The 27946-nt window shown below is 38.9% G+C and overlaps 1 protein-coding gene across 1 annotated transcript in view; it reads left to right on the forward strand.

Annotated features, from left to right (window-relative positions):
* Positions 1-27946, forward strand: part of LOC140241374 (neuronal acetylcholine receptor subunit alpha-10-like) — a gene marked incomplete at its 5' end in the record, with an annotated part of 71868 nt that overhangs the window by 18030 nt on the left and 25892 nt on the right. Inside the window, 2 exons of the mRNA XM_072321104.1 lie at positions 13263-13307; positions 22453-22562. Coding sequence (XP_072177205.1) covers positions 13263-13307; positions 22453-22562 — 155 coding nt within the window. The remainder of the gene's footprint in view (positions 1-13262; positions 13308-22452; positions 22563-27946) is intronic.

Here is a 27946-nt window from a genome sequence, read left to right on the forward strand (position 1 = left end):
CAATTTTCATAATTCTGTTCTGTGCAGACACGGGTGTGCTTGTGCGTGTGCGTGCGTGCATGACTTTAGAGTTGGTTACTACCGCTTTACTGTCTGGTTGTCATCCTACGACTTTGTTATCTGTTGTCATCCTATGACGCAGTATTAAGCAACAAAAACAAAACAAAATAAAACAACAAACATGTTGATCTGCACATGCGTGAGACAGCTGTCCCCATTGCCCCTCCCTGGGATGCGCGTCATAAACATTAGCGTTGCAGATCTGAAGCTCGCTATTTTAGACATTTATGCGATGTAACGATTCGGAAGTCAAAAGCCAATCTAGCCATATATCAATGCCAACCGCAATATTTCTCTAGAGAGAGAAAAACACGCACATTGACTCTATACCACAGCAAGAGAACTGTGTAGCTGTGGAAGTGTGGACCAGTTGTTCGACAGCTGACACCAACATGAGTGGATCTTTACACCTTTTTATCTTTTTCTTTTTTTTATCGCCCCCGTGTAGCTCCTTAAATATGCCCATTCCCGCTGGGCGTTGCCCACTCGGGGAGGTGTGCAGCGGTAACTGACCCGTTCGTTGACTGTCGGTCAACCGACGACCGATCACGTGATCAATGTTTGACTTCATTCGTGTCAGAAATTCCGTGTTCACCGTGCTTACTTTATAGTATTTGTGGTTGGTGATGTTGTTTTTGTTGTTGATGCTGTTGTTATAGTGTTGCTATAAAAAGTTATTGTCGGCTATTATTCAGCGAGAGGACTATACCATGTACTAGGAACGAGCCCGGCAACACATTGAAGGTGATGGTACAGTTTTGGTTGAGATTCGGCTTCAGGTTTCCAAATTTTGTATTTTCCAAATAGTGTGAAACCTCTCATGAAATATGAATGAGCACACAATTCAAAGAGCAGTTCAAAGTTTATTTGATGAAAATTGGTTTTTAAATGACTGACATATCCAAAAACAAAGAGGTCCGAATAAAAGGTGTGACCCATCTTTTCTTACGACCACTTTGTTTCCCTTTTTTTTTTTTTTTGATATCCCAGCCATTTCAAAAACAATTTTCATCGAATAAACTTTGAATTCCTCTAAGAATCGTATTCTCTTTCGTATTTCATAAGTGGTTTCTTGTTATGTCACAAAAAGTCAAAATCTGCATCGCCCATCTCAACCTTTTCAAACTTCAGGAAGACACCAAAGAGGTGAACCAAAGCACAGTCGAAAGACAAAAGCAGTAATGAATGTATATTGTTCGATATAGATGATAAATGACAGATATACTGTCAGTATAAATTATAAACTTGTTCGATATAGATGTGGCATGTTATTAACTAGCAAAATTGCATTACCAAGTCAGTATAAAGAAAAAAGATGAACTGCAAATATCTAGCATTATTTCTTTTTTTTTCTGACTTGAAGAACAGTTCATTCCATGTCGAAGTTCATTCCTTTTCCCATATTTTTTTTTTTTGCTTTCTTTTTCGTGGTTCTCATTGGAAGACTACCATGCTGGTTTTTCAATATTTCAAAATTATCATTTCACCCATTCATTGCCTCTGATAGGTCAAAAGGTACTCGATATATAGTCATACTCTTGCTGAGTCCTTTGTTTCGTTAGGATTGTGATGATATTATGTTGATTTTCCGTCAACGTGCTGTCAGTATGAAACAAATTTTGAGATGAGATTGAATCTGTAGTTTTTGTTGAATTATCATTCACAGAGTTTCGTCTGGGCTGGATAAAAGTGGATCGGTGTCATTACATTTTTTCTGATGGCATTCTAGATACTGTTCTGAAATGATGGCAATGCCACTTCAATTCATTTCATTTCAATTATCATTCATTTACATCAAACCAAAGAGTGAATCAAAATACGAAGCATACACTACACAAATAATATTGTTTTATTGATTTGAAACCAAAAAAAAAAGTCGACCACGTTCGATCAAGTTTTCTGTGGTAAATCATGTGGATATCCGACATTTGTACCGTCTGTAAGTATAAACCAGCTGAAGGCAATGTTATCGCAGATGAATTGCTTCTAAAGATTGTGTGATCACAGAGGGGAAAAAAAAGACTAACACGTTGTATCATGCTCGTGCGATGTTTTGCTGACCTCTTTCCAATTTGTTTCTGAGTCGCCATTCATGAAATCGATACCTACAAAAGTGTAGTACAACGTCATTGCGTGCCAATGAAACCGGGTTATCTTATACGTGGGGGAAAGGTTACACTTCTGTATGTCAGGCTTTCATAGCTCGATGCCTGCTCCAAGGATTATGGACGCAATCACAGAGAATGTTGTTCACCAAAATGGCGACAGGCTTGAAATGAGTTGGTTTTAGAAAAGGGTGAAGTTAATACAGCGAGGTTATACGTTGACCTCCATTCGTCCTCGCTCCACTTAACGCGTGCCAAGTGTTCATCATTATCCCCAACGACACCACGAATAAGGAACACAAGGTATTGAATTAAAAAAAAAAAAAAAAAAAAAAAACGTGTTTACATACCCAACACCTGAAACTCTATCAGCCAGCCTCCCCCCTGCACGAAAGGTGCAGTTATTTCTGTGCAATATTGTTCGGAGCATGTTTGTGTTCAATGAATTGAATCGAGTTGAATGTATTTCTCATATTTCTCGTGATTTTGACAACAACCAAATTTGATACAAAAGTTATCACTCATCAAAACACGATTTAAAACACGATTCGAAAAATTGAAACTAATAGCTACAAAAGTAATTGCAATGATATCTATATGAGCAAATAAATAGCACAATGCTATTCCTAAATAAATTACGAACCTAAATCATTGGTCCATACGAACAGGATTGGGAAATATGACGGAGCCAACTAAAATTGATGCTAGTAAGTACTAGTCGGTTTTTGGGGTGAATGCTTATATAATATTTAGAACGAATAACAGAGATCAAGACTTTCAACGACCAAATTATCCGTGAGGATCACATATTAGATTTTGTTTATATTGTTAATAGAGAACAGAACAAGGAAAAAGAAAATGTAAAAACATCATGTTCACTTCACTTAAAAAAAAAATCCCCTTTGAATTCTGCATTGGGGAAAAAGAATATACAATTCGTCAAACTGAATATCAGTCTGAATGACTTTCTGACGCGTTGATCGTTAAACAGTATGCAAACCACTCACGATAGCATCTGCTTTTGTTCCATTTCTACTTTGATCGATTGTGTCTTCGAGTTCTCCTCCTCCTCCTCCTCCTCCTCCTCCTCCTCCTCCTTCTCCTCTTACTCCTCCTCTACCTCCTCTTCCTCCTACACGTTGGTAGCCTCATCTCTATCTCTTTTCGTCCTTTGTTCTTGTTTTTCTTCATTTATTTTTTTTTTCAATTATTTTCTCTCCAGAATGTCATAACTTCTGGTGATATCATACTGACTCAACGCAAAATTTCGTTTGTTGGTAAGATGATAGGTCTATATACGGTTACAAATAAAAGTAGATGAATACGAACACGTTTCTACATTTCAGAACTTGAATTTCTCCATGTGATTATGAGATTGATTTGTTTTCATTGGAAAAATAAAAATAGCCAGGTCTGAAGATTGGTCTGGCCGGTTCATTTGTGGTTTTACCTCGCTTTATGTTGTTGAGGGTGTGTGGTTGTTTTCGTTTTTGGGTAGCTATTAATAAAACTGATATATATTGATAAAAATCGTTGCCCTAGGTTTATGTTGCGAGACTGTGTGATGATTATTTGCTAGATAAACACAAAATACTTAAGTACCCAGAAGGTGTTGAAAAGTAGAAAAGAAAGCAGTTTTGTTATCTTACTATTATCTTTATGATTTTTGTATTCAGATTTTGTTGCCGGTCATTTTATTGACTTATTAATTTGATTGTTTGCAGAATTTTTTCAGTAGGTGTTGAACTGGTTCTTTTTTTTCTTTTGCTTCCATTTTAGTATCTACGTGCGTATATGTCATTTCTATCCCGTTCATTGCTGTTGAGTATGTTTGTTTGTTTCTTTGTCTGTTGTTGTTGTTTTGGTCTTGCTTCAAATTGTTTGTCCTTCAAACTTCGAAATCCTTTACCATCTTGCTTATACTCACCTTCGACCCTGTATCATAGCTTCAGTTAGACGGTCATCCCCATTTTCTCTTCCCCCCTCAGGGCTCGGCAGAGTCTGGAATTCCATCCAGTTGACGAGTCTTAGCAAATTTAGTAGACGTTTCATTGTCTTGATAACAGAAGAAGTAGAAATCCATATCCGTCCCAAGGTGAAACTTTTTTTTCTTTTTTTTTTGTGTGCTGAAATTCCAAACTCGCTGTATAACCTCTTGAAACGTCGTGGGATTAACATGTCTTCATGACAATTCCGTTCACCCATGTCCAAATGTAAGAAAGCATATCGTCAAGTTCCGTGTGTGTCTGGATTGAAAAAAAAAAGTCATATGTGATATTATTTTTCTTAGTGTTCACTGGACAGTTTTCATAACGAGAGTAATAATCATTTAGTCACTATTGGAGAGGTCTGCTCAGCATTTCAAACTTGAAAAAAAAAAAAGCCTGATTGGCAGGTGTTTTCATGAAATGAAAGTAAAAAAAGAACACACACACGCGAAGGAGTCGCAATCCATTTCACAGAATGACTTTCGTTTGTTATTTTGTTCCCTCGCAACGATAATTCCCCACTTAATCGTTAATAGTGAATGCACAGTAGCGCACATTTATTGATTATCCAGACACGTCTTGCTTGGGAAGTAATGAGTAAACGTCGTTCACAAAATAGGTTTAAATGTCCTCTTTTGTTTACCTTGATGCGACGCCAAGATTAAAGGCATAATTTACCATTTGCGGATGAAACAAAAACCCAGCTTAAGTGCTTTAAAATGCTTCTAAAATGTGAGTTAGGGATAGAAACAATCACTGTTAAAATTTGAATCCGTATAATCGATGTTAAGTATTGTTAGATACACAAAATGTGAACAATAGTTGTAACAAGAATGCTTCCAGACTTAACCGTCTAAACGTTGTGGTTTATTGAAAAAAATACTGATATCTCCTTACATTTAGGCTTTATTACGAAAATTTCATATGGTAGGATGTTTTGTGATACAACAGACCTACACATATGCATCAAATGTGATATCTTGAACATTTCTAAAATCATTGCTCCCAAAGGTAAGCTGGACCTTTAAGTTTTCTTCATTCTGTTGGTGTAATGTGTCCCAAGTAGTATTATAAGCACCAGGTGTATTATTTTCAAGAAAAAAAAATGTACTTGGTGTTAATATTACAGTTTTCATCTTTTTTTATAATATTGCAAATTCTGATGTAGAAAAATTTCTGTATCTTGTTCTCATAATTTCTTTCTCTCTCTCTCTCTCTCTCTTTCTATCTGTGCTGGATAAAATGCAGGATGAGCAATTTGTTCCCTCAGTTACTTTACTATATTTTCATTCTCCTCTCTCTCCCTCTTCCTAATCCCCCGAGGTACTGTTTTGCAAATCAAATCACTTTCCAGCATTTTCTTTGAAAATCAATAGAGAATGATTTTTACAAACAAAACAAAAAGATATGAGTCTGAAACACTTTTTGTTACAAGTCAAGGTTTCGACTTAATGGCATTCATGAGAGAATGGGAAAAAAAATATTGTGTAAAATTTTTCTGAAATGGCTCATCCACCAGGAGTACTTAATTAATGAAAGTGAAAAGCAAATGAAATATCATGTCTTAAGATTTTGAGTCTGATTACCCACAAGAGGCAAACATATTTTTCCAGAATCCAATCCAGAATCCTCGGTGGAAATCAGAGTGTGGAGAGGACAGAGAGAGGGAGATTTCGTGAACCATTTTGTATCCTTATTATTCATCTTAGAGCAGATGCTTTTATCACCTACATCCTTCGTGCACATCAAAGCATATGTTATATATCTCGATAAATTAGGACATGTCAGGTTTTTTTTACCTGTTTGTGTGTATATGCATGTGTTTCTCTCTCTCTCTATTTTGTTTTTGTTTGTTTTTTTTTTGTTCCTGATTTGCAACCAAGATTTGATAACATCTGCCTCGTAGTATTGGAATATCGACCCACTAGAATCCATAACAGTCTATCAGCTTGAAACGAAGATACAAAGTCGATAAGATAAAAGCACCTAAATTAGTTCAAGTAGTATATTTCCACTTATCTTCTTTATCTCGGCGCTGTAATCTTTGCTATCGTGTATCTACTGTCTACTGTCTATCACCCACATTCCAAACAAATGAAAAAATAAACAAACACACATACACACGCACACAACGCATAAATATAGATATCGTAAACAATTCGAATTACTATGTCATTGTATTCGAAAATGGAGTACCCTTGTTTAAAAATCTTCACTATGCATCATAGCAGCACCTAACATGTGTGTTAAATAAAATATTTTTTTCTGGATAATTTTATTAAATGTCTAGGAAATAGTTTCATCCGCGGTAACTGTAGTATGTAGATTCTGAGCCCTTTAAGTAAACACGAGGTACTTCAACAGTTACTAAAATCTCCAACGCCAATAAAAGAATGCATATACATATATTCCACGCAAGTTAGGACAGGGATTCTATGAAATGAAAAAAAAAAAAATCTTGCAAGAATTCATGGCAAGAGACATCTAATTTCCTTGTCTTCCTGCCCAAACATTATTTTTTAAAAATGGAAGTTACACTGGCACGTTTAAAGATACTGTTTACAATTAGTGATTTAAAAATGTTTGAGTTCCATTTGATGCATATGTGTCGGTCAGTTGTATCACAAAATATCCCATCATGATTATAAAAATTTTGCAATAAAACTTGAAATATAAAATGTCACTATTTTTCTTAATAAACCATAACTGTAGACGGCTTGTTCTAGAAATATCTTTTTTATAATCATTGTTCACATCTTGTATATTTAACGATACTTAACATTGATTACACTGTTATACTGGTTGTTTCTATGACTAAATCACATTTTAGAACTATTTTGAAGCACTAAAGGTGGGTTTTTGTTTCTTCTGCAAATGGTAAATAATGCCTTTAACCTTTGTGTGTCACATTTATTTCAGGTCCATAGGTAAGTGTGTAATGTGATTACATGTATTATATATATATATATATATATATATATATATATATATATATATATATATATATAAAGGGTTAAAGAGCGACCTCACTTCTTCCCTCACCTTTGAATAATTCTGCCTCTGTTTTGAATATACATGTATACCGTGTGTGCGAAATGTACTAAGCGAATATGTACATCGATCGTGAACAAATACATATACACAAAAGAATTCTGAGCAATCCAAATGTGTACATCGACCACGTGACAGGTGTAGCGATGTCGATATCATCATTGATATGCCTACCTACGCTCATAATACGATATGAAACGTCACTACACGAGGCAGGCACCTGCTAAAACTTGCCCTTCTCTGATGAGTACTTGAGACGGGTGGGTCCCAAAGTCGAATCGGATTTATGCGCGTTAAGGTGCTTTATTGTTCCCTTAATAAAGCCAACCATTCAGTCAGGTGGCTGTCGGGACGGGCCGTAATGGAGGTTGAAGTCGGAGAATGAACATGGTCATCTCCCACCTGCACAACATAGACATAGGCGTCATCCCACTAGAGGGGCCGCCACTGGGGTAGCCCCATGCATGAAAGAAGTCTTCGTCTTCGCTTACGTGTGTTTACCTTAAAGGTACTGTTTACTTTTGGAAGCAGTAATTTAAAAGATGTTCCAGTTATCACAATCGATGCATATGTGTAGATCAGTTGTATCACAAAACAACCTACTATATAAACATTTCGCAATGAAGCCGCAAATGTAAGGAGATATCACTATTTTTCTCATCAAGCCATAACTGCAGACGGTTTATTCCAAAAACAGTTTCATTGTAACTATTGTTCACTTTTTTGTATATTTAACAATACTTGACATTGAGTATAGTGACTAACACTTTTACAGTTGTTTATATCCCCATAATTTACATTTTAGAACTATTTTGAAGCACTAAAGCTGGGTTGTTGTTTCATCTGCAAATGGTAATTGATGCCTTTAATAGACAGGTTGAAAACGTGCTTTGTGTATTTGTGTGTTTGTGTGTGTGTGAGTGCGTGTGTGTGTGTGTGTGTGTGTGTGCGAAGTACCGGCACTTTCAGGTGCTAATTAGTCTCAGCATCAACAAGCAGGTTAGGGAGAACAATGGTGGCAGGACCGTCATACTTTCGGCATTCCTCCAGCCATTCTTTGAGGCTTTTCTTGATTAATTCTGATATGTCTATTTACTCAAGCATGATATGCCGCAGTCCGATGTAGAATTCGTCTCTCTTCAGTCAAGTGGAGCTGAGGATCGTTGAGTCAAACCTCTGAGCATCCGGCGGCGTCTCTTGACAAAGGCCGCTCATTGTGAGCACTCGCACTCGTTGCGCCATACTGTCTGACGTATTGCCATGCAGGGTTTGTTGGGTATTGTAATCTGGTAGCACAGGAACAACGAATGAGAATCAATATCAAAAAAAAGTGATTTCATACTTTCACTGACTTTCACCGACTCCACATCCCCTATATATCTCTTTATATCCCCATTCCTCCTTCTCAACCATACCCCCCCTCCTCCCGATTCCAATTCAATCCACGATTTGCAATCCCCTTCTCACGCGATATTCATTTTCCCTATTACGTCTACTGTCTTGGCCAGCTGCGACATTACGTGCTCTGATTAAATTGAAAGGAGCTAAACGGTCTGTTGTGATATTTTGCAGCGAAATAATGGTTACAACATGATAGCAATGACAACTCATGCAGACAGAACTGTATTGAACAGTCAACATACTGAAATGGTGTTATGTACCTGCACAATGTATTTCGAACACTTCAGAATTCCCTTAAAAATTATTCGATTTAGCATAGTGTGTCTTTTGTATTAACGAGTGAGTTCCAGTGTTACGAGTATTGTAGCGACCAGCAAGTTGTAGCATTTATTGTAATTGTTCATATCGTTGCGCATTGCGCAAATACAAGCATGATCAACTAACGACCACGTATGCTATTTCAGATTTTATTTGGAAAATCGTACAAAAATGTATGTATAAGATATGGAACGAATATGAAACTGAATGTTCCTCTTTCTTTTCGCTTTCTATTATTCGTATTTTGTTGTCGTTGTTTGTTCTTTAGTTTATACTCCTTTCTATGATTTCTCGATGAAAATAAAAAACATCTGTTCACGCGCATGAAATACCCAAGGACACTGGGATATCATATTAAAAAAAAAACATAAAGCGACCTATGTGTCTCTTCTTTCTGCATTTGAGGTCACAAAGCAAAATACATCGAAAACCCCTGGGGTGCAGACTAAACACTCCGCCTGAGATTACTCCGAGGAGAGCTCCGCGTTCAGTAGCCCCTCACAATTTTCCTCGACCTCCTTCCGTGTATTCATCTACAGAGAAGATCTGCAACAGATTGTGACATTCGAACAGACTCGCAACGGTTGCAAGGTCTCGTCACAAAACAAAGGAAAGACATTGAGACAACAACGACGACGATAGGATGTGATCATTTGTAATGTATCAACCCTTCTTGATACTTGCTTTCTCGTCCGTTCGAATCACGCTAATGGCTGATATGAGGTATACACGTATACTCTGGGGATCACTTGCATCTCATAGAAAATTGATGGAAAAATCCTGGAAGCAATGACCGAGACCTTACCTTACGCCACGGAGAAACCAATGCCCAGGCACTGCAGCCGGTCATGAAAAGTGGTATATCAAACACGCAGGTATAAACACTGCGGCCCCAGTGATACGCCCTTGATTTGTTTTTGTGTACGATTGGAATAACATACCAGGAAAGGAAAAAAACAACTTTATCTCGGACAAGTTGAGTCGTACATAACCATGTTATAATCTTGGTCACTAGTATGTTCTTAGACGCATTTCGGAATGTCGAATGTTTTTCAAATTATCAAATGCCATATATCACAGTAAGTGTGTTCCAAGTTAGGTGATCGATGTTCATATTTACTGATTTCCTTCGAATGCGTGGGTCATCTGCCTACACTTTGAGCTGAGTACCTACAAGGATAAACAAAGCCAGACGATTCTCTATGACGAAAGGACCCGGATGATAATACTGACTATGAATCCTTCATAACACTTTTTCATATTTGTCTTCTTCCGTCAATCTTCAATTTGTCCTGTGCTAATAAATACCATGGAAATCTGAACGACAGTTCTAAGGAAGTTTGTATATTGACTTGATGACGGCAATTTCTTGTTAAACCTGTTGTTTTTGTTTGCTTGTTTGTTTGTTTGCTTGCTTGCTTACCTATATACCAAGATTCTCTTTGCCTTTAAACGCGTGTTGAGTCGTGGCTGCCAATATAGATTCCTCCGTTGTTGTGAAAGTCCGAGAGCTCGCACAACAACCTTGTCTGATGGACGAAAAATGCTGGATAGAAGGGAAAAAGGAGGAGGAGGAGGAGGTTATCCCATTGTCCATGTTGACAGAATGTACCAAACATTTCGATGTGCCGTAATCACGCGTCCCTGTATCCACAGGAGAAATATACACGAGAGTGGAAACATATCTGTTTGAAACGTGCCGAAGGCAGTTAGATTAACTCGGCTCCCCCGCCTCCGCCGAGTTGCGAGATGTGGAACAATAGATTCTGACGAGATATTGACATTCCGCCGGGGTACTTGTTGGCGGAGTCACCGGAGACCACCACCTCAGCCCTTGCTCTGCTACGGCAACACTTGAGTCTCGGCGCGAGTGGAGATGGAGGACGGTGGAGGTTGGCGTGTAGTACAAAACAGTGAGGAGAGGAAAAAAAACCACAAACATAGGAAACAAAAGAGGAAAAAGGGCATAAGTTACATACGAAATGATAAATCGTAGCGTTGAGAGATATTTGGCTGAAATAGGAAGGGGAGAATGGATAGACAATAGGAAAACTTCAAGATTGAATTAAAATTCATAGGCACGCACACGACTTTGCGGAAAAGAGCAATGAAACATTTGGCCCCCTGGTATCGACTTGATTCCGTCTTGTTTTTGAGATTAAGATGAAAGGCATTACCATGTGTTCCAAGGTGCTATCGAGTCTGACCTGGTTCCGTGATGGGAGTCAAACAAAATGGAAATGCGTGTGGACGACCTAACCTCTTCTTGAAGAGTGTCCAGTTCAGTTTTCGATAGACGGCGCCGCATACTTTGCGATCAAAATACCCACTTGGGTCAAAGGAGCATCCTCGAGTTTCACCGAGTTTCCAATCTGGTCTGCATATGCTTCTTGAAAGCTTTGCGTTTAGCTCTGTCCTGAAACTGTAACTGCCACAAGCTTCGCTCACCACCCCCTGCCACTTACCAGCCCATCCCCCCCCCCCCTCATTGAACGATGACACGGACATTTTTCTTGTCTATGATTTTGTTTTAACAGATGAATGTGCTTCACCGAGAAGGATTTTAGGTGTAAAAGAAATGAAAAAAAAATTACTGTGATGTATCAATTACTCTACAAATTTTGTCAAAACTAAGACTAACTTGCTGTTTTACGAAAGATTTTTGGGTTTATCAAACAGGACAAAATGCTATCATAAGAAACAAGTTTCAAAGGCTATTTCTTTGCGTTTCATGGTAGTGCAAGTGTGACGGACGAACGGTTTTTGCGAGTGTGTGCGCGAGTGTGTTTTATGCATGTCTGTGTGTGTGTGTGTTTATGTGTACGTGTGTATGTAGACGCATATCTTCAACCACTTGTCACATACTTCGCGATCGCGATGTTAAAGTTGTTGCGATACTTTAAGTGCTTTCTGAACGAAAAAATCACACTGCCTTTTTAAGGCAGCTGTATAATCCTAAGGCATGGGAAAGTCGGATTGGACCTGACAAGTTGCAGCAATGGCGGCCCGCGCTACTTCATTAACGGTCTCACGCATCGAAGAGCATACGGTGTAACGATTCATCAAGAGAATAGAATCACTACACGATAACAGCCGACGGGCAGAGCGGTAAAAGAGCGATTCCCGGGCAGAACGAGGGGAAAAAACCGAAGCGTGCAGCTGCCTAAGTTTAGGACCCGAAATATAAACGAAAAAATACTCCCTTTTTAAGAGGGTAGAGGAGAAGAAAAGAAAAAAAAATACTTTAGCCTCTGGGCGCAAGGTGTCCGAGAAGTAGATACGAACAGTGATGTCGGGGGGGGGGGGGGGTGAAGGAGAAAATAAAATGGAACATATCTATCAACGGACGTACATTTCGTGCAGAATTTAGTAATCCTTTTGGGTTCCAGAAATGGAGAGGGAAAAAATTGAAAGAAAAATGTCTCGGAATGAGCTAAGATCGTCGGATAGCCGTTCTTCATCAGTAAGTGCTGAGAAAATAAATAGTTTAACGCACGCGGCTTCAGACAGATGAATACATAGCCTTCCGTTCTCTGTCGTGAAATGATGTTAAGTGGTTCGGTTTTGTTTGATGTTATTTTCTGTTTATTTATTGTTTGGATGCTGGGAGGGCCAAAACTTGGAGCAGATGTCTGATAAGGTATGCCACAAAGCTGTCCTTCAATGGCCCTCTTTACACACACAGACAGAGAGGCAGACAGACAGACAGAGAGACACACACACACACACACACACACAGAGCACACTCACATGCAATAAAGTGAATATAATACACAAAGCGGCATAATGTAGAGCATGATGCAAGAAATTGAAGCAATCATTACCTGTGTAAGTAGCTCGCGGACAAAATACCAGAGACAGTATTCATTTCACTTTCACGAGATAAAAAAAAAAAGCGACCAAACCAAAAGATAGATCAGTGTTCCAAATACACTCAAGAGAAACGTTCATCAAAATGTGTAACATGATCCCAGTAAGTCAGTTAAGAAAGTCACGTGTTAGTAAATATAGTTTAGCTCCTCTTACCTCATGCCTTGTTATGTTTGCTCCTTAATGTGACACGACAGCACCGTTAATATGCAGACAGGGACCTATGTATGATGTTCTATCATCTACTATTTTTAACGTGTTCCACAGAGAGTAATCTTCGTCATAAAAGAGACCGGTGAAATGTTTCTTTTTCCCTTAACAATAATTGCAATACGAAATCTAAATAACTTCTTATTTTTCACCCTTCTCTTTCTGTCTGTCTGTCTATCTATCTGTCCATCTGTCTGTCTGTCTCGCTCTTCTCTCACTCTCTCGCTATCTTTCCATCTCAATCCTTCCCATTTTGCAGGACGAACGGATGCAGACACTCAAGGTGAACGTGTGGATGACTTTTGTAAGTATCATCGAGTAGTGTAATCGTCACTGCAAACCAGCTGTTTATTCGTTGTTATTCTTGTTGTTTGTTTGTGTTATGGCTGTCTATGAGTCCATCCCTCTCGATTTAACGAGAGCAATATAAGCCAATAACTCACTGCCATGACAAATCATGAAACTCGTTCGAAGGATCTTGGCCCGGAGGGCGTGAGTCTCGAGGTTATCATTGCAAGGAACGTTTAACTCCTGATAGCTTTCGCAAACATTATTTTTATTTCCTGACATTTGACGATAATGTGAAACCATATTTGAGACGATGAATCATAAAGGAAGATACTGCTATATAGGGCTATTAAAATGCTACTTTTGCGTTTCTACCCAACTTTAAACCGTTCCCTGATGGGAATCTGGCGGTCTGTGTATAAAATCTATGGGGATTTCAGAGTTTAGTATGGAGCGACTTTAGATAACAGCAAGTGTTAACCCATTCCCTACGGGAACCTGGTGGCCTGTGTTTTAAATCTATGGGGATTTCAGAATTCGGCATGGAACGAGTTAAGAACAGCCATACTGATAACTTCACATCTTCCTTAGATATGAGTCCCAAGCAGTCAAGACGTCGAGTTTTATGTTCTTATGTGTTTGCATGCTCCAGAATACGATCGTTATGATCTCGTTATTCGTATTTGCTTCCTGCTGTACTTGTTCATGTTCTAATCTCGGCTATATTTCTCTTGACGTCACTCGAACCAATCATCACGCTTGCATTATTATCATTCCGCCACTTATTTCACCTCAACCCTTCGTGGTGTATCTGGTGTATAGGTGGCCGTCGGAAACGGCAACATCAACTAGTCGCATTGTATACAGAAGTGACAGCAAAAAAAAAAAAAAAAATACTTCCGCAGAGCGAACGGACGGACATGCGCTTTCGACCCAGCCAAAAGGACGACATACAATAGATAGATTACGGCTCGAATTTCGAGAAGCGCTTTCCGCTAATGGAATATCGCTGACATGCGCAGGGCTTCCACGCTCCGGACAATGGTGATGACAGCTTCGAGATGGCTATGGCGAGATCATTCTTTTTAGACGTGAAAGTTGCTGTCGTTGGAATTCTTTGTCCTGTCTGTGTAAAGTCCTTTTTGTTCTTCAACAAACAAACAAACAGAAGCAATCATACAAACATACAAGCAAACAAACAGACAGAAACAAGCATGCAAACAAACTGACGGAAACAAACATAAAAAACAAACAAACAAGCAAGGTAGGCATTAGTCTGAGTTTGCAAGCTGTAGAGTTTATGGGACAGATGCCGGTCAACCGTGCACTTCAAAATGGAGCAGAGAAAATGACAAACCCATTCAAAGGAAACCTAATCGTGATGGGGTGAACAAATTTGGCTTATTGATCCGATATTTGAGATGGTCGTCCTGGACATGAAAAATATGTCACATCGACATGATATGGCGAACTTCGGTCCGTGTGTATTGTTCGGCCATTTTCACCAGGCAAGATACAGAAGAAAAAAAAACAACAACAACAACAGACGAACCTTTAGATAACTGTCCACGAGCACACTTCAACAATTTTCTCCGACATGCGTTGACGAGCGTTTTCCCGTAGGCATATTTCAGTCATCGATATTCGAACCGAGAGTCGCTCTCTTCTAGGAATCCTGGATTCTATTCAAATAGTCAGTCTCTGTGAGGTACAATTCTTTACGTACAAAACAGATTTCCTAAGAAAAGACAGCTTTTCAAGGAAACAAGTCAAAAGCAAGTCCACGGTTTTACCGTCTTCTTCATATATGCGTGCGGTCAATGCGTAACGAAATTATGGCAAGACCTTATCATCAAGTAAACAAATACATTGAATGATAATACAATAGTATGCAATAATATAATACACATTGTATTATGATGAATATATATATAAACATATACTATATATAGGAACATATATATAATAAAATATATATATATATATATATATATATATATATATATATATATACATAGACATGATGATGTTTGTAGTCCGCATGTTGGTAACCAAGCTAACGATGTAGAGAGGTTATGCATTTTCAAGTCAAATAGTGATATTCGTTGAAACCAAATTTTCGACGCATGCATATGTCTTCTACAGTGTCGACTCTCCCTCTCTCTCTCTCTCTCTCTGGGTGATATGAATACACATTGACATACATTCATTGCCTATCAAAAATTCATCAACAGGTATTTGTCGTGGGGAAACAATCCAAGCGAGTGAAACGCTCAAGGAGACTGTCATATATATATATATATATATATATATATATATATATATATATGTACATATATATATATATATATATATATATATATATATATATGTGTACATATATATATATATGAAAAGAACATGAAAACAAAACATAAGCATGAAAACAAAAAAAAATAATAACAGTATGGCTTGAAGGCTGCAGCAGACGATAGGCAATAGAGAGTTTCTGGGTTTGGCAACTTTTCTCGAGATAACCCCATCCCATGATGCTTACTCTCGCTTTCTAAAATGTCCTCTGACCTGGTGGCTAATGAACATCTACCAGTTTTATTACCCCGTTTCCGTGATGATCAAGCGCGTTCATCATAGCTGCCAGTCTGAAGTCGTCGTTCCTTGCAAGCACAGCGATCGAAGGGCCTACCCAAGTATACTGACGTTTCAGCCACTCCAGGAGTTCCTTCTGTGTCACAAGAGACACATCCCCTCTCGTCCGCCTAAACTAAGAGAATTAATGTGAAAGAAATCGGGTAAATGTTTGCCAACGGTATCACCCACCATGTCTTAACTCGACCGGGTCTCCATGGGTCCTGTTTCATTCGGTCGCCCCATGGAATGATGTCATGAACGCCCCCCCCCCCCCACCTCCCTTCTCTTCATCTCTGATAAAGGACTCGTACTCAAGCGTGAACCCCATTTGATTACCACCGGCCTGTAGACGGAATTAGTGTAGGGTTACTCCAAGACAATTCGATTGCGCTAAATCTCGGGCTGTCTGTTTTGTCATCGGGTTTCCGTGCTATATGTCGGTCAAGGACCTTGACAACGCCTGCCCGGAAACATCTAAATTATCTTAGATATGATTTACGCGAGTTTTGTTTTCATGCCGAGTGGGCGCGTGTAAATAGTGTCACCATAGAAGCATGTACAACCTTAATACCTTAGCGGTCTAATGCGCGAAGTACTACCTGTGGTATAAACAGTCCCAGGCAAGGAAGATTTTTGTTTATGCCAGGAAATGTCTATAGCGTATCTATGATGTCTTTGAAGAGGAAGACTAGAAATAAGTCTTGGCTTTTGCAGAATTTGCCGAATACAGAAATTATCGAGTCCACTGTAACCATGTAACAGTATCGATTTAGTGGATCCAATGATCTAGAAGCAATAAGCATTGGACGAATGCATACCGTTAAGATTCACAGACGAAAGTCGCGTACGTAAAACTGTATGTACCTCCGGACCTCCAGTCTACTTTAACTAACTTGGCATGTTTGGTAAGACTAACGAGACAGAAAACGAAACTTCAGTTAAGTGGTATGCGCACACCTGACCAGCAACAAATTGATTTTGATTGTAGGCCGCTCCATGTTGAGTTCTGTAGATTTACCCTGGTGCATCTGTAGACCTGTCAAGGTCTACTATGGACGAATAGAAAAAAAAAGGAGGGGAAGAAAGAGAAGTGACCATCTAAAGGGGGGGCAATTCATAATTTCCCTGTGACAACACTAAATGTTAAGACAAAGTCACTGTATACGTAACAACCCATGGGCTAATACTGTTGCGCCCCTATAGGCAAGGCACTCTATCCTTATTTACCGATACTTCGGAGGGGACTTAATATAAAGGCCCCCGGTTTCGCAGTGCTTACGCACAGGCATTAAGCGCTTTCCTTAAAATAGATTATGACAACACAAGACATGCCATCTCTGGTCCTTTGAGATAGTCACCGCTTCACTTTCCTCTCAGAAATGGGGGAACATCCCTTTACATTTTGCCGCGTGCATGTACAAAATGTAAAGCAGTGGGTAATGAGAGCCTTTTGTGTATAGGGACTAAAACGGGCCTGTGAATCCGTGCCGATTCGGCAGGGCCTCGGTGTGACCAGATGCCAAGAAGAAGGAGACTTAACCGACCTCTCTCTTTTCTGTATCTCGCTTTCGCTCTTTACAGCAAACCTACGCCAAGCATTCACGCATTTGGCACCGGAGACAACGCTTTGAATGCACTAAAGACTCCAATAAACGCGCACGTGGGGATTTCATTTATAATTAGCCCCCGGTCGCTCACTTTGAATAACGCTTTCCTTGAGACTGCGAGGGCGAACATTGAGGGCGAACATTAAGGACCCCCTTTGAGGGCAAACATTGAGAACGAACCATACATTGAGGGCCAATTAATCGAAAATAGTGAGGAATCCTAACGACGGAAAGCCAGAGAGGTACAATACTCTTGTTTCCTCTCTGCAGTTTAATTAGCCCGAACTTCTCAACACATTCCAATAACGTTCCGGATGCATGTTTGAGCATTGTTTCGCAGCGCTTTTTTTTTTTCTTCATAGCCGGAGCAAGGATCTTGAACGAAATGTGAAGGCGACTAGACCTTCAAAGGGATTGTTGTTTTCCAGTGTTAAACCTTTATGTCCAGAGCCTTATTAAGAAGCGATTCTAACCTTTGCTATCCGTATATTAAACTCTGATATATATATATATACATACATATATATATATATATATACATATATATATATATATATATATATATATATATATATATACATATATATATATATATACATATACATATATATATACATATATATATATATATATATAATATATATATAATATATATATAAATAATATATATATATATATATATATATATATATATATATATATATATATATATATATACAAACTCTTGACACTAATGTGTTTGTTTGTTTGTTTGTTTTCTTTCTGGCGACCCGTTCTGGCCACTAAAGTCTTTGAATATGAAAAATTTCGTGGCTCGAAACGATATGTATTGGCCCGAAATGATAGAAACGTAACAATCATTTTTTAATCTTGGTGGTCCTATTGGGCCACCAAAAGATATCTTTTTTCCGAAATTACTGGTGGCACGGGCCACCGGGTCAATTATGCTAATGTCGAGCCCTGCATATAATACTCTCGTTTATATCAATCTCATTTTGAAGTCATCATCCTAGTCATATTGCTTTGGGTCAATCTCAATGCAAGGGTATTATCGTCCGGCTTTCATTCCTTTAAGGAAAAGAGATTGCCTCATTTTGAAGTCACATGGTTGAAGTTTCGCCGCAGAGATCTGCCGTTAGGCCACATTAGTCAAATTTCATAAGACAATCTGTCTGGTCGCACTGGAAACGTAAAAGCCTTTCCCTCCTCAGTCGGTATTAGCTTTTAATCCGTCATCTGTAGTTCTCTTTTAAAGATGCAAATGTGCGGCACTCGTGTTGTTTGTTTTGTTTCTGTTTTACTTTGTTTTTTTCTTTTCATTTTGCTTTGATTGTTGGTTTATTTGTTTGCCCTGTTGCTTTTTGCGTTCCCATTATACAACCTGCATGACGTAAGACGTTTCAGGGGTTTAGAGCGAAGAGTAAAACCAAAATAATAGAGACATTTTGGAGCGGTAAACCATCTCATTTCACTGCAGTTCACTTGAGTTCACAGCGCTTCTCTTTCCTCCTAAATATGCGCGCTCACAAGGAGGAATGCATTAAGACCGACAAATTCTTCGTGTCGAGACAGAATTGTTCAGGAAATGCCACGAGAGCTTACGCGATAAAAAGGAGCACCCATCGTGCGTTTTGTCAAAACCAGTCCCAGTATGGGAGTGAGGCTGTGATTTAGTCTAACGCGCTATCACACAGCTCGAGGCTTGGTTGTTGTGGTCGTTTTTTGATACTTTTTATTTTCAACTCCTGATCACATGTTATCATTTCAAGCATGAATCCTCGTCGAATTAGTTGGCAAATGGCGATTAATGAATTGGTTTGTGAAGTGATCGGATTGGGGACGGGGTGGCATAGTGGATAAGACTCCCGACTTCCAATTGGAGGACCCGAGTTCAATTCCCGCCCAGTGCTTACGTCCTTGGACAAGATGTTTTTACCCACCATTTCCCTTTCGACCCAGTTTATAAATGGGTAGCTGGCAACGCTAGGATAATAATGATAATGGCACGGGCCCTTTAGTAGAGTAGTGGCAACACTGTCACAGAGTCCGTTATTTCAATCGTCACTCATACGTCTTTGAATGCCCCTAATGACACCTCCGTGGCAACACTGAAGAGGTTACCCTAGCCTACATAACAACCCCAAACTTAAGCTTTCATCTCTTTCGCCCTCAAGTGGTTGTCCCTGTCTTCCATGTCACCAGGGCGGTGAGTTGGCTCAGTCGGCAGCGCGTCTACCTCACGATCCTAAGGACCCGGGTTCGAACCCGAGTCTGGACTGAGCAATCTTGTGTGTAAACATACCGTCCCCTCTAGCAAAAGGCAAAACACTCTGTCCCTCAGATAGGACATAAAATGGAGGTCCCGTGTATGAGAGAGTCACAACTCATGCACGTAAAAGATCCCGCTTCATTCATTTATCGCAAAGAGCAGGGTGTTTAACCCGGTGAAGTGGTCCCACCTCACATTCAACTGGACCCCATGGAAGACCAGCTTAGTGTAGCTGAATATGGGCTATCCAGCCATCTTCACAGATGGAAAATGCGCTATAACAATAACAATAAAATAACCAGTGTTGCTAGCCGAGTCCTCTTCTGGGTGGGCTACCTGCTGAGGATGTCAGATAGAAGCTGTACATAGCTGTAGCTATATGTTTCTTCTTTCAGGGGGAGAAGTTGGTAGGGCAATTTTCATGGTGTGCGCGAGTAATGATGTAATCTGCATTGACATTAGATAGTATTGAGGAAAGAGAAGAAATCCAATGACGTTATGCTTCCCTTTTGATGATATAGGTGCACTTGTGGGGTATCTTGTTTCCATTTGGATTATTTTCGGCATAAAGAAAAAGTTGTTGCTTTAATAATTAAAACAAAATGAAAGGTCTCTTTTTCAGATTGTGTGTCAGTAGGATGAGAGTATGACTCCCTCCAGTAATGAAATCTTTTAAACACACAGTAAAGTTAAGACTGACATTACGCACACTATACAGTAAGGATACACACAGTGATATGTTTTGATACACTCGGAGAGAGCAGTGGATGAGAGCTATTATAATAAACGATGCCTGTTCGCATGCGAACATATTCGGTGGATTTTCCTCGACTTCATTCGTAATGAGCACGCTATCTATTAAACGTTAACTCAAAATCGTCCGTGAAATAAGCCAGTAATTTATTATGCGAGACATTTCAAATCTCGGCGTATCCTCATTTTATTAGCGTGCAGTGTTTGGTCCCTTGCCTTCTCTTCCTTCAACATGTTCAATGAGTTGTGATTATAGGGGCATTCAAAGATGCATGAGTGACGATTGAAATAACGGACTCTGTGACAAACCCATTGAACCGTCTCTTATTTTGATTACAGAGATCTGAGTTTCCCTCGAATGAAGATTAATTGCCACAATGCAACAAGCGTGTCATATAAATTGGTCCTGTCGTCGTTCATAATTGGACGATCAATTTGATTGTTTAATTCCCGTTTAAAGGTGAAGTTTACAGAACTCTGTCATACTGATAATATGCTTGGACAGCTTTTTTTTTCTTCAAAGAGAGACGGAGAGACATATGTTAATTGCATTGGAACTTTACAAACTTTCTTAGGAGTATTGCATAAAATCCATCAATTTGAATGTGAACGGCCACAAGTAACTTAGCAACAAACGATGCGCCTTGGGGGTTTCCAGCAGTTGATATAGTTGATGGCTGTCGTTATCGGCGTGTGATTTCACGGAGAATTTTTCATGTTAAATGGATCTGCATATGCTTGTGGACCGAAAATGTACGTGTGTTTACGCGCTTTCTCGTATATACATGTACAGTTTATTGTTAGTGTGTTTAAAAACATATTCATGGCTATCTGCGTAAAAAAGTGCGTGCTGTGTGTGCTCTGTGTGTACTTCATGTGTTTTCCAAGGACCCCAACACTGTGACATAAATACTGATGAGACGTAAGCAAAAGTGATAGCTATCTTTTTTGTTTTTTAAAGAAGGCGCGTCTTTATCGACATTCTACATCAATTCTATCTTCGTCGACTTTATTTTGTCCTCTTTTCAGAGGTAGCAATTCAGACCTACTTGTTGATTGATTGTATATGACATGGTGAGATAGATATGTATGTATGTATGTATGTGTATAGGCCTACTCATCTTTTTGCTTGTATTCTTTGTACCATGTATCGCCTTTTGTTCGATGGAATAAAGAAACTCAATATAATTTAATTTAATTTGATTAAATCAAATTTGATTTTATTTAATTCAATTAAATTGAAATGAGACATTTAATCATGTTTAACCCTTTACAACATTAATATTGTGAAGATTATGTTTGTATCAGAAGGGTCCCTAGGCTGATCTGGAAAAGATCTTTGGTAATCCAATAGGACGTTAAGTTGAAATTCTGGATTAAGCGAGTTTGATCTTGTGCCTCAGCGCGATTCTTTGTAAAAGTCAATGTTCAATAGCATCTCGTCCATCGTTCTAATCTATACGGCTTATTGGATTAGAGTCATCTGTATTCATATTCAGTTTAATCTCTATTTAACTGGACAAGTATAATTCTTCTTAAGAATGTCATGCTTACCGTGATCTAGAATTTGAATTACACTTCCAAGCATTGAAGCCAAGTGAGAGTACATTTTCTTGATATATAGCAAAAATCAAATTTGTCGATTACCTTTTTTTTTTTCAAGCGTTTCCTGCTTAATGTGAATGTGCGTTTTGCGAGATTTAGATGTGCGATTGTGTCTCAGTGCACAGTAAAGCCTCGTAAATTCTTGTTACCCTAGTTTTGACTCTCGTTTTAATCCTATATCAGACTTTCAAATATGATAGTAAACTTAGCTCAATGTATTTTTTTTTTCGTAATGATGAGGTGAAATATATATATCTTTCTTCCCTCTTTTCCAACTCCTTCTTTTCTCTCCGACCAAGAACTGGCGCGATGAGTTTATGATGTGGAACCCAGATGATTACGGGAACATCACAGACCTCAAGATAACATCGAATTCGGTCTGGATGCCCGACGTGGTGCTATACAACAAGTAAGTTTGCCCCCCTCTAGGTTTATCACTGTCATCTTCACGGGGAATTTCGATTTCTCGATTTATATTGTTGTTGCTGTTGTTGCTTTTCTAGGTTTCCTAGTCATTGTGTACACATCTCGCTACGTATTTTCGTGTATTTTTGACATATTTATTTCTTTATATATCACATTTCATGTAGTTTTTCTGATCAATCAGTCATGACAGTTACTTACACAAACGTATGTTAAAACATACATACACACACAGACATATATATATTTATATATATATATATATATATATATATACATTTATATGTACATATAGGTATATATATATATATATATATATATATAGATATATAGATATATATATAGATATATATACATATATATATATATAAGTTGGTATTTTATTCATATTGTTAAGAGTCCCTATCTAGAAAGTGCGTCACAGAGTAACAAAAACTTCGAACAAAACGTATGATAGAATATTTTTGTCTCTCTCTCTCTCTCCCTTTCTTTTTTTTTTTCCTGACAGAACTTGCAGTGCCCTAAACAAATGTACTGCATTCACTGAATCTATTTTTTTTTGGGGGGGGGGGGGAGGGGGGACTGCAAACTCCATTCATTTTTCCCGTTACGTCTTAATTTCGGAATTTTTGCTGTGGATACTGTGCTGGTATCTTGCGACGAGACGTAAAAATATCTCCTGCAGGTCTGGACACGTGCAACCAGCCTGAATGTTTGCCCAAAACATACATTTATTTCTCTCTGTATTTGGCCGATCAATCATCAGTCTGTAAACAACTTTCATGAAATTTATATTGCGTCACTATGTTGTCACGAAAGCCACGGACGTTGTCAAGTGCATGTGATTACTCTGCACGCTCGTCGCTTTTTTTTTCAAAAAGTGTTGATTTTGTGATGATGGACAATTGTTATTGGCTTTCTCATTCTCCAGTGAAACCATCCCTCACGTTTTTATCACGTTTCGTCACACTTCTTCCTTCTTCTTCTTCTTTTGCGAATTTCAGCAGCAGAATGACGACTTATTCTTTTTGAATGACAAAACGTATTATAGTCGTGACTTTTCCTAGAGTTCTTTTGGTCTCAAAGAAGAAATTTATAGGAAATAATATCATACAAATTGACTGTTTTCCATCATTTAATGTTATTTTGATTAATTTCTGACATAAATCATGCAATAAAGTTGTCTCTGCTTTGAATATTAGAATCTTTATTTTTACCAAATGCGGCTACGAAAAGTGTCAAATCTGTGACGTCACCACGTGTGTATGCAACCCAGTGGGATTTACGTATCTATAGGCAAACTGTGTGCACTTTTCAGGAAATTGGTGTGTTATTTTGTTGTCAATCTAGAATAAATCGTCCGCCAAAACTATATATTCACGTCGTGAAATTGTTTGTTTGCTTGTGTTCATTAGAATCATATATTACACCCATAAATTTACGGAAAAACAAAGTTTTAAAAGCACAAAACCTATCGTCAGCTCAAAATTCACGATTGCCGTGATCAGCTGTTCCTTCGTAAAGCCACAATTTGCTGTTATTATTGACACAACAAATCGATAATTGTGAGGGAATTGCGTATAGCTGAGGTAATCTTACATACTCATGAAGGATGATAACTAAGTCAAAGAACTGTAATTGATTGGAAATCATTTTTACACCCATAAATTTACGGAAATACGACGTTTGAAGAGCACAAAACCTACCGTAATCAGCTCAAGATTCGCGATTGCCGTGATCAGGTGTACGCACAACAGTACCAGCAGAATCGGCAGTGAAGAGGTATTCCTTGATGCCGTGATTTCAGCTTGATTCTTTTCTTCGAAATGGCATGATGAAGGTTTGTTAGATAAATGTGACCTTCTTTTCCTCTTGTGTGTTGGTTTGAATTCTAATTTCTACCTCAACTTGCTAAAAAAAAAACAGTCTAACAAAGCGGGAAACTGCAACATTTCCGTGCTGAGCAGCAGTCACGATACACGTGTTGCATGCAAGCATGCACCGCTGCTGCCACTATGCAGCGATCCCCATAGTATAACACGTAGGTTGCTTGTAAACAAGAGGGTCCTCGGCGCAGTTGACCAATCGTGAACACGTATTTCGATCACGTGTCTTGGTAAGCAACAAGGCTGTTTACGCGTCTGGGAGACGATTTGCATAAACTTACGCATGTTTCAGACGAATTTATGAATGAAAGTGAGTAGCATGACAGCATGCCATGACCATATTTGGAATAAGCAGAGGTAGAGCTTTCAGTAGGTACCAAATGTGTCAGGGTTCAACACAGAATATCTAAGACACGATCGCCAAAAGAACAGTCATTTTCGCCGTAAGCGAAGGCGATTTGGTCTTTAGACGTAAGATTTTGGCCAACATTTGAGATTGACATCCCACTTTTCTCTTCAAAATTCCACATTTTGTAGGTTGTATTTCGAAATGTTGTTGATATTAATCAGAAACTAAAAAATTCCCCTACAACGTGATACCAAAATGTCAATTTGGTCCCTGAGGTAGGTCATTTTTTGACCTTTTTTCGGGCTGTAGCGCGAAATCTCATTTGCCGAGAAGTTTCGGGTTTTACCAGAGCGGGTCTCATATAGCCGTATACGGTAAATCAGCTCATACTCATTAGGTGACGTCGCTCAAATCCGATGTTTCTTGTAGCGAACGGAGCTACGTAGTCATGGAAATTGGGTGTTTTTTCAATCTCAAAAACAGTTTGGGGGTAAAGTTACATCGTCTAAAAGATATCCAGTTTTGTTAACTAGCTTCTTAGCTTTCCGTAGATATCAAACTTGTCATATTTCTAGATTCTCTATAAATTTATGCTTTAAGTGCGACGTTTTAGAAGTAACATAAAACAATTGTTATCCTGTAAGTGTACAAATAAAAAAAAACAAGCAAAGATGCGACTTATGAAAACTCAAAATGAATAATTCAAATTGCAATTATATATATAATATAAATAACAGACACCAAAGTCGCGCCATTGGTCAATTTTTGTTAGCTACGACAACACCATAGCGATTTAGTGAAGTGAGATGAGATTAATTGAGAAATGAGACTAACGTCACAATAAGCAAAACTTTATAACTGACCTCATTGCCTTGTTACCGCAGGTATGCAATGCTTTGCTGTCAAAGATATTGCAGCGGCGGGTCCAGGGAGCCCCCCCCCCCCCCTTTAGTTTTATTTTGTTTTATCAAATTAAAAGAAATCAAAGATAAAAAGTGAACAGGGCGCACTGGATGGGGCCCCTTTCATTTTTTTTTTTTTTTATTCAAGAAAAGTATGCATAAAATCGCAATGTGATCATTGTCAGCAGATGGTAGTGGCAATTGTGCTTAAAAGCTTTTTTTTTTTTCCTCATCAGCCGATTAACCTCAGAAGTAGCACCGGAAATATAAACTGCTTTGCTCCCCCCCCCCCCCCCGCCCTCATTACGGAATTCCTGGATCCGCCTCTGTATTGCCAGTCGGTTTCTGGCCGCAATGATGTCTTATTCCAATCAGCATATTCAAACAATGATAATTGCATCAATCAAACAATTCATCAATTCAAAAGCTCTCGGGGTAATATGCAATCGATATTTTGAAGGCTTAGGCAGTTAAGTTTGACTCTTCGTCAGTCTCAAAGTGACCATGGCATCTTTACCATGCATAACCCTCATTGCGACTTCGAAATCAGCCTCGCAAACTCGAGTATTAACTGCTTGTTTACAAGTGTCTTTCAACACCATCACTCGATATTTTCACCTCGACATTACTGCGTAATATACAGCAGGAGAGTAGTACTGCGTGTCGATGAGGAATCTTGATAAACGCTCATGAGGGACCAGCATGGAGACTTGTATAAAGTCGAAGAATTCTTGACATTCTCTCATAGCTCAGGATTGATAGTAATCGATGAGTCAAAACGCTTTCGGTATATTCTTGTATATAACCAAAACCAAAACGCCTTCCTTGTATTCTTTACATATAAAACCAAAACCGCAACGCCTTTCTTGTATTTTTTTTTTGTATATAACCAAAAACAACAACAACAACAAAGCAAAACAAAACAAAACCCTTCATGTGTTATTTTGATTTTTTTTCGTTGTTGTTGTCGTCGTTGTTGTTATTATTGTTGTTGTTGTTCAGAGGGGTAAGTTTAGCAATCTGCCAAGAAAAGAAGATTTACTTTTTTTTAAATTGTTTTAAAATATCAGAGGTGACTTCGCGCTCACATTCTCTCTTAAGCTTGTCATCTCTCTCCATCACGTTCCGATCTCGCGAAATATCTTATGGTCTTCACTGCTCCTCGATCGCGCAATTCGACGATAATGATCGGTGATGTGATTGTTGTCTGCGCGACCAGAGGGGAATTGTTGCACCAACCCGATGACGCGGTTCGTCGTCTGTTTCGTGCGTGGCATACCAGCAACTCATTGTGCGCTCTATAGCTCGCCCGGGAGAATGTGCGCTATATGGTGGACACTAATGACGAATTACGGTCGCGAGTTTGCGTAGCTATTCGGTTGGATTCAATTATACACAGAGTGAGAGTACCAAGATGGTCGCAGCTGGGCAAGACTCTATGGCTGTTGCTTTGCCGGAGTACTGCTTTAACAACGATCATGCCGATTCTCTGAAACTCGTCTCCCTGGCCTTGGGAAGCAGCATTGATGTCAAATTGAACACTATTTGAATTACATCAAACCCCAGACGCCTATAGATTAATCCCACCAAACTGACATGCACCGATGCCAGCTTTGCTTTTCAGGATATCTGCGAATACTCGTTTACCTCTTCCTCACCGCAAACTCTTTGTGATCGAACACCATCAGGCAGACCACGATTACAACGATAATCTAAACACTGACTTCAGATAGTCAAAGTCCCCTTCCTATAATGTACTAATCCGGAATCGGATGATCGTCTGACCAATATTCCAACCAGTTACCAGAAGCAATTGAAAAGCCAACCCACCTTTCTCAAACACACACACACACACACACACACACAAGGATAATAGCAATGATAATGATATTAATCATCATCATCATTATCGTCGTCGTCGTCATCTTCATCATCATCATCATCATCATCATCATCATGAATATCAACCATTAAATCATGAAAGATTAATTACCAAAGCCCGGTGATACTGTTCTATGACTGAAATTATCGAATATGAAATCCTCCTTCTGACGGATGCCGAAGTATGGGGTCAGCTGATTGACAACACCTTATTTAATGCCTTATATTTCAATGTTATTATAACCTTTGTCTAGAGTCAAGAAAGCCAACGGCGTAAATCCATACTGAGGAGTGGGGGGGATGGTCACCATCACCACGATTACAAGCCCATAACCGGACCGGCGCAGCCTTT

The sequence above is a fragment of the Diadema setosum genome, chromosome 18, assembly GCF_964275005.1.
Source record: "Diadema setosum chromosome 18, eeDiaSeto1, whole genome shotgun sequence".
In the NCBI taxonomy this organism is placed as follows: Eukaryota; Metazoa; Echinodermata; class Echinoidea; order Diadematoida; family Diadematidae; genus Diadema; species Diadema setosum.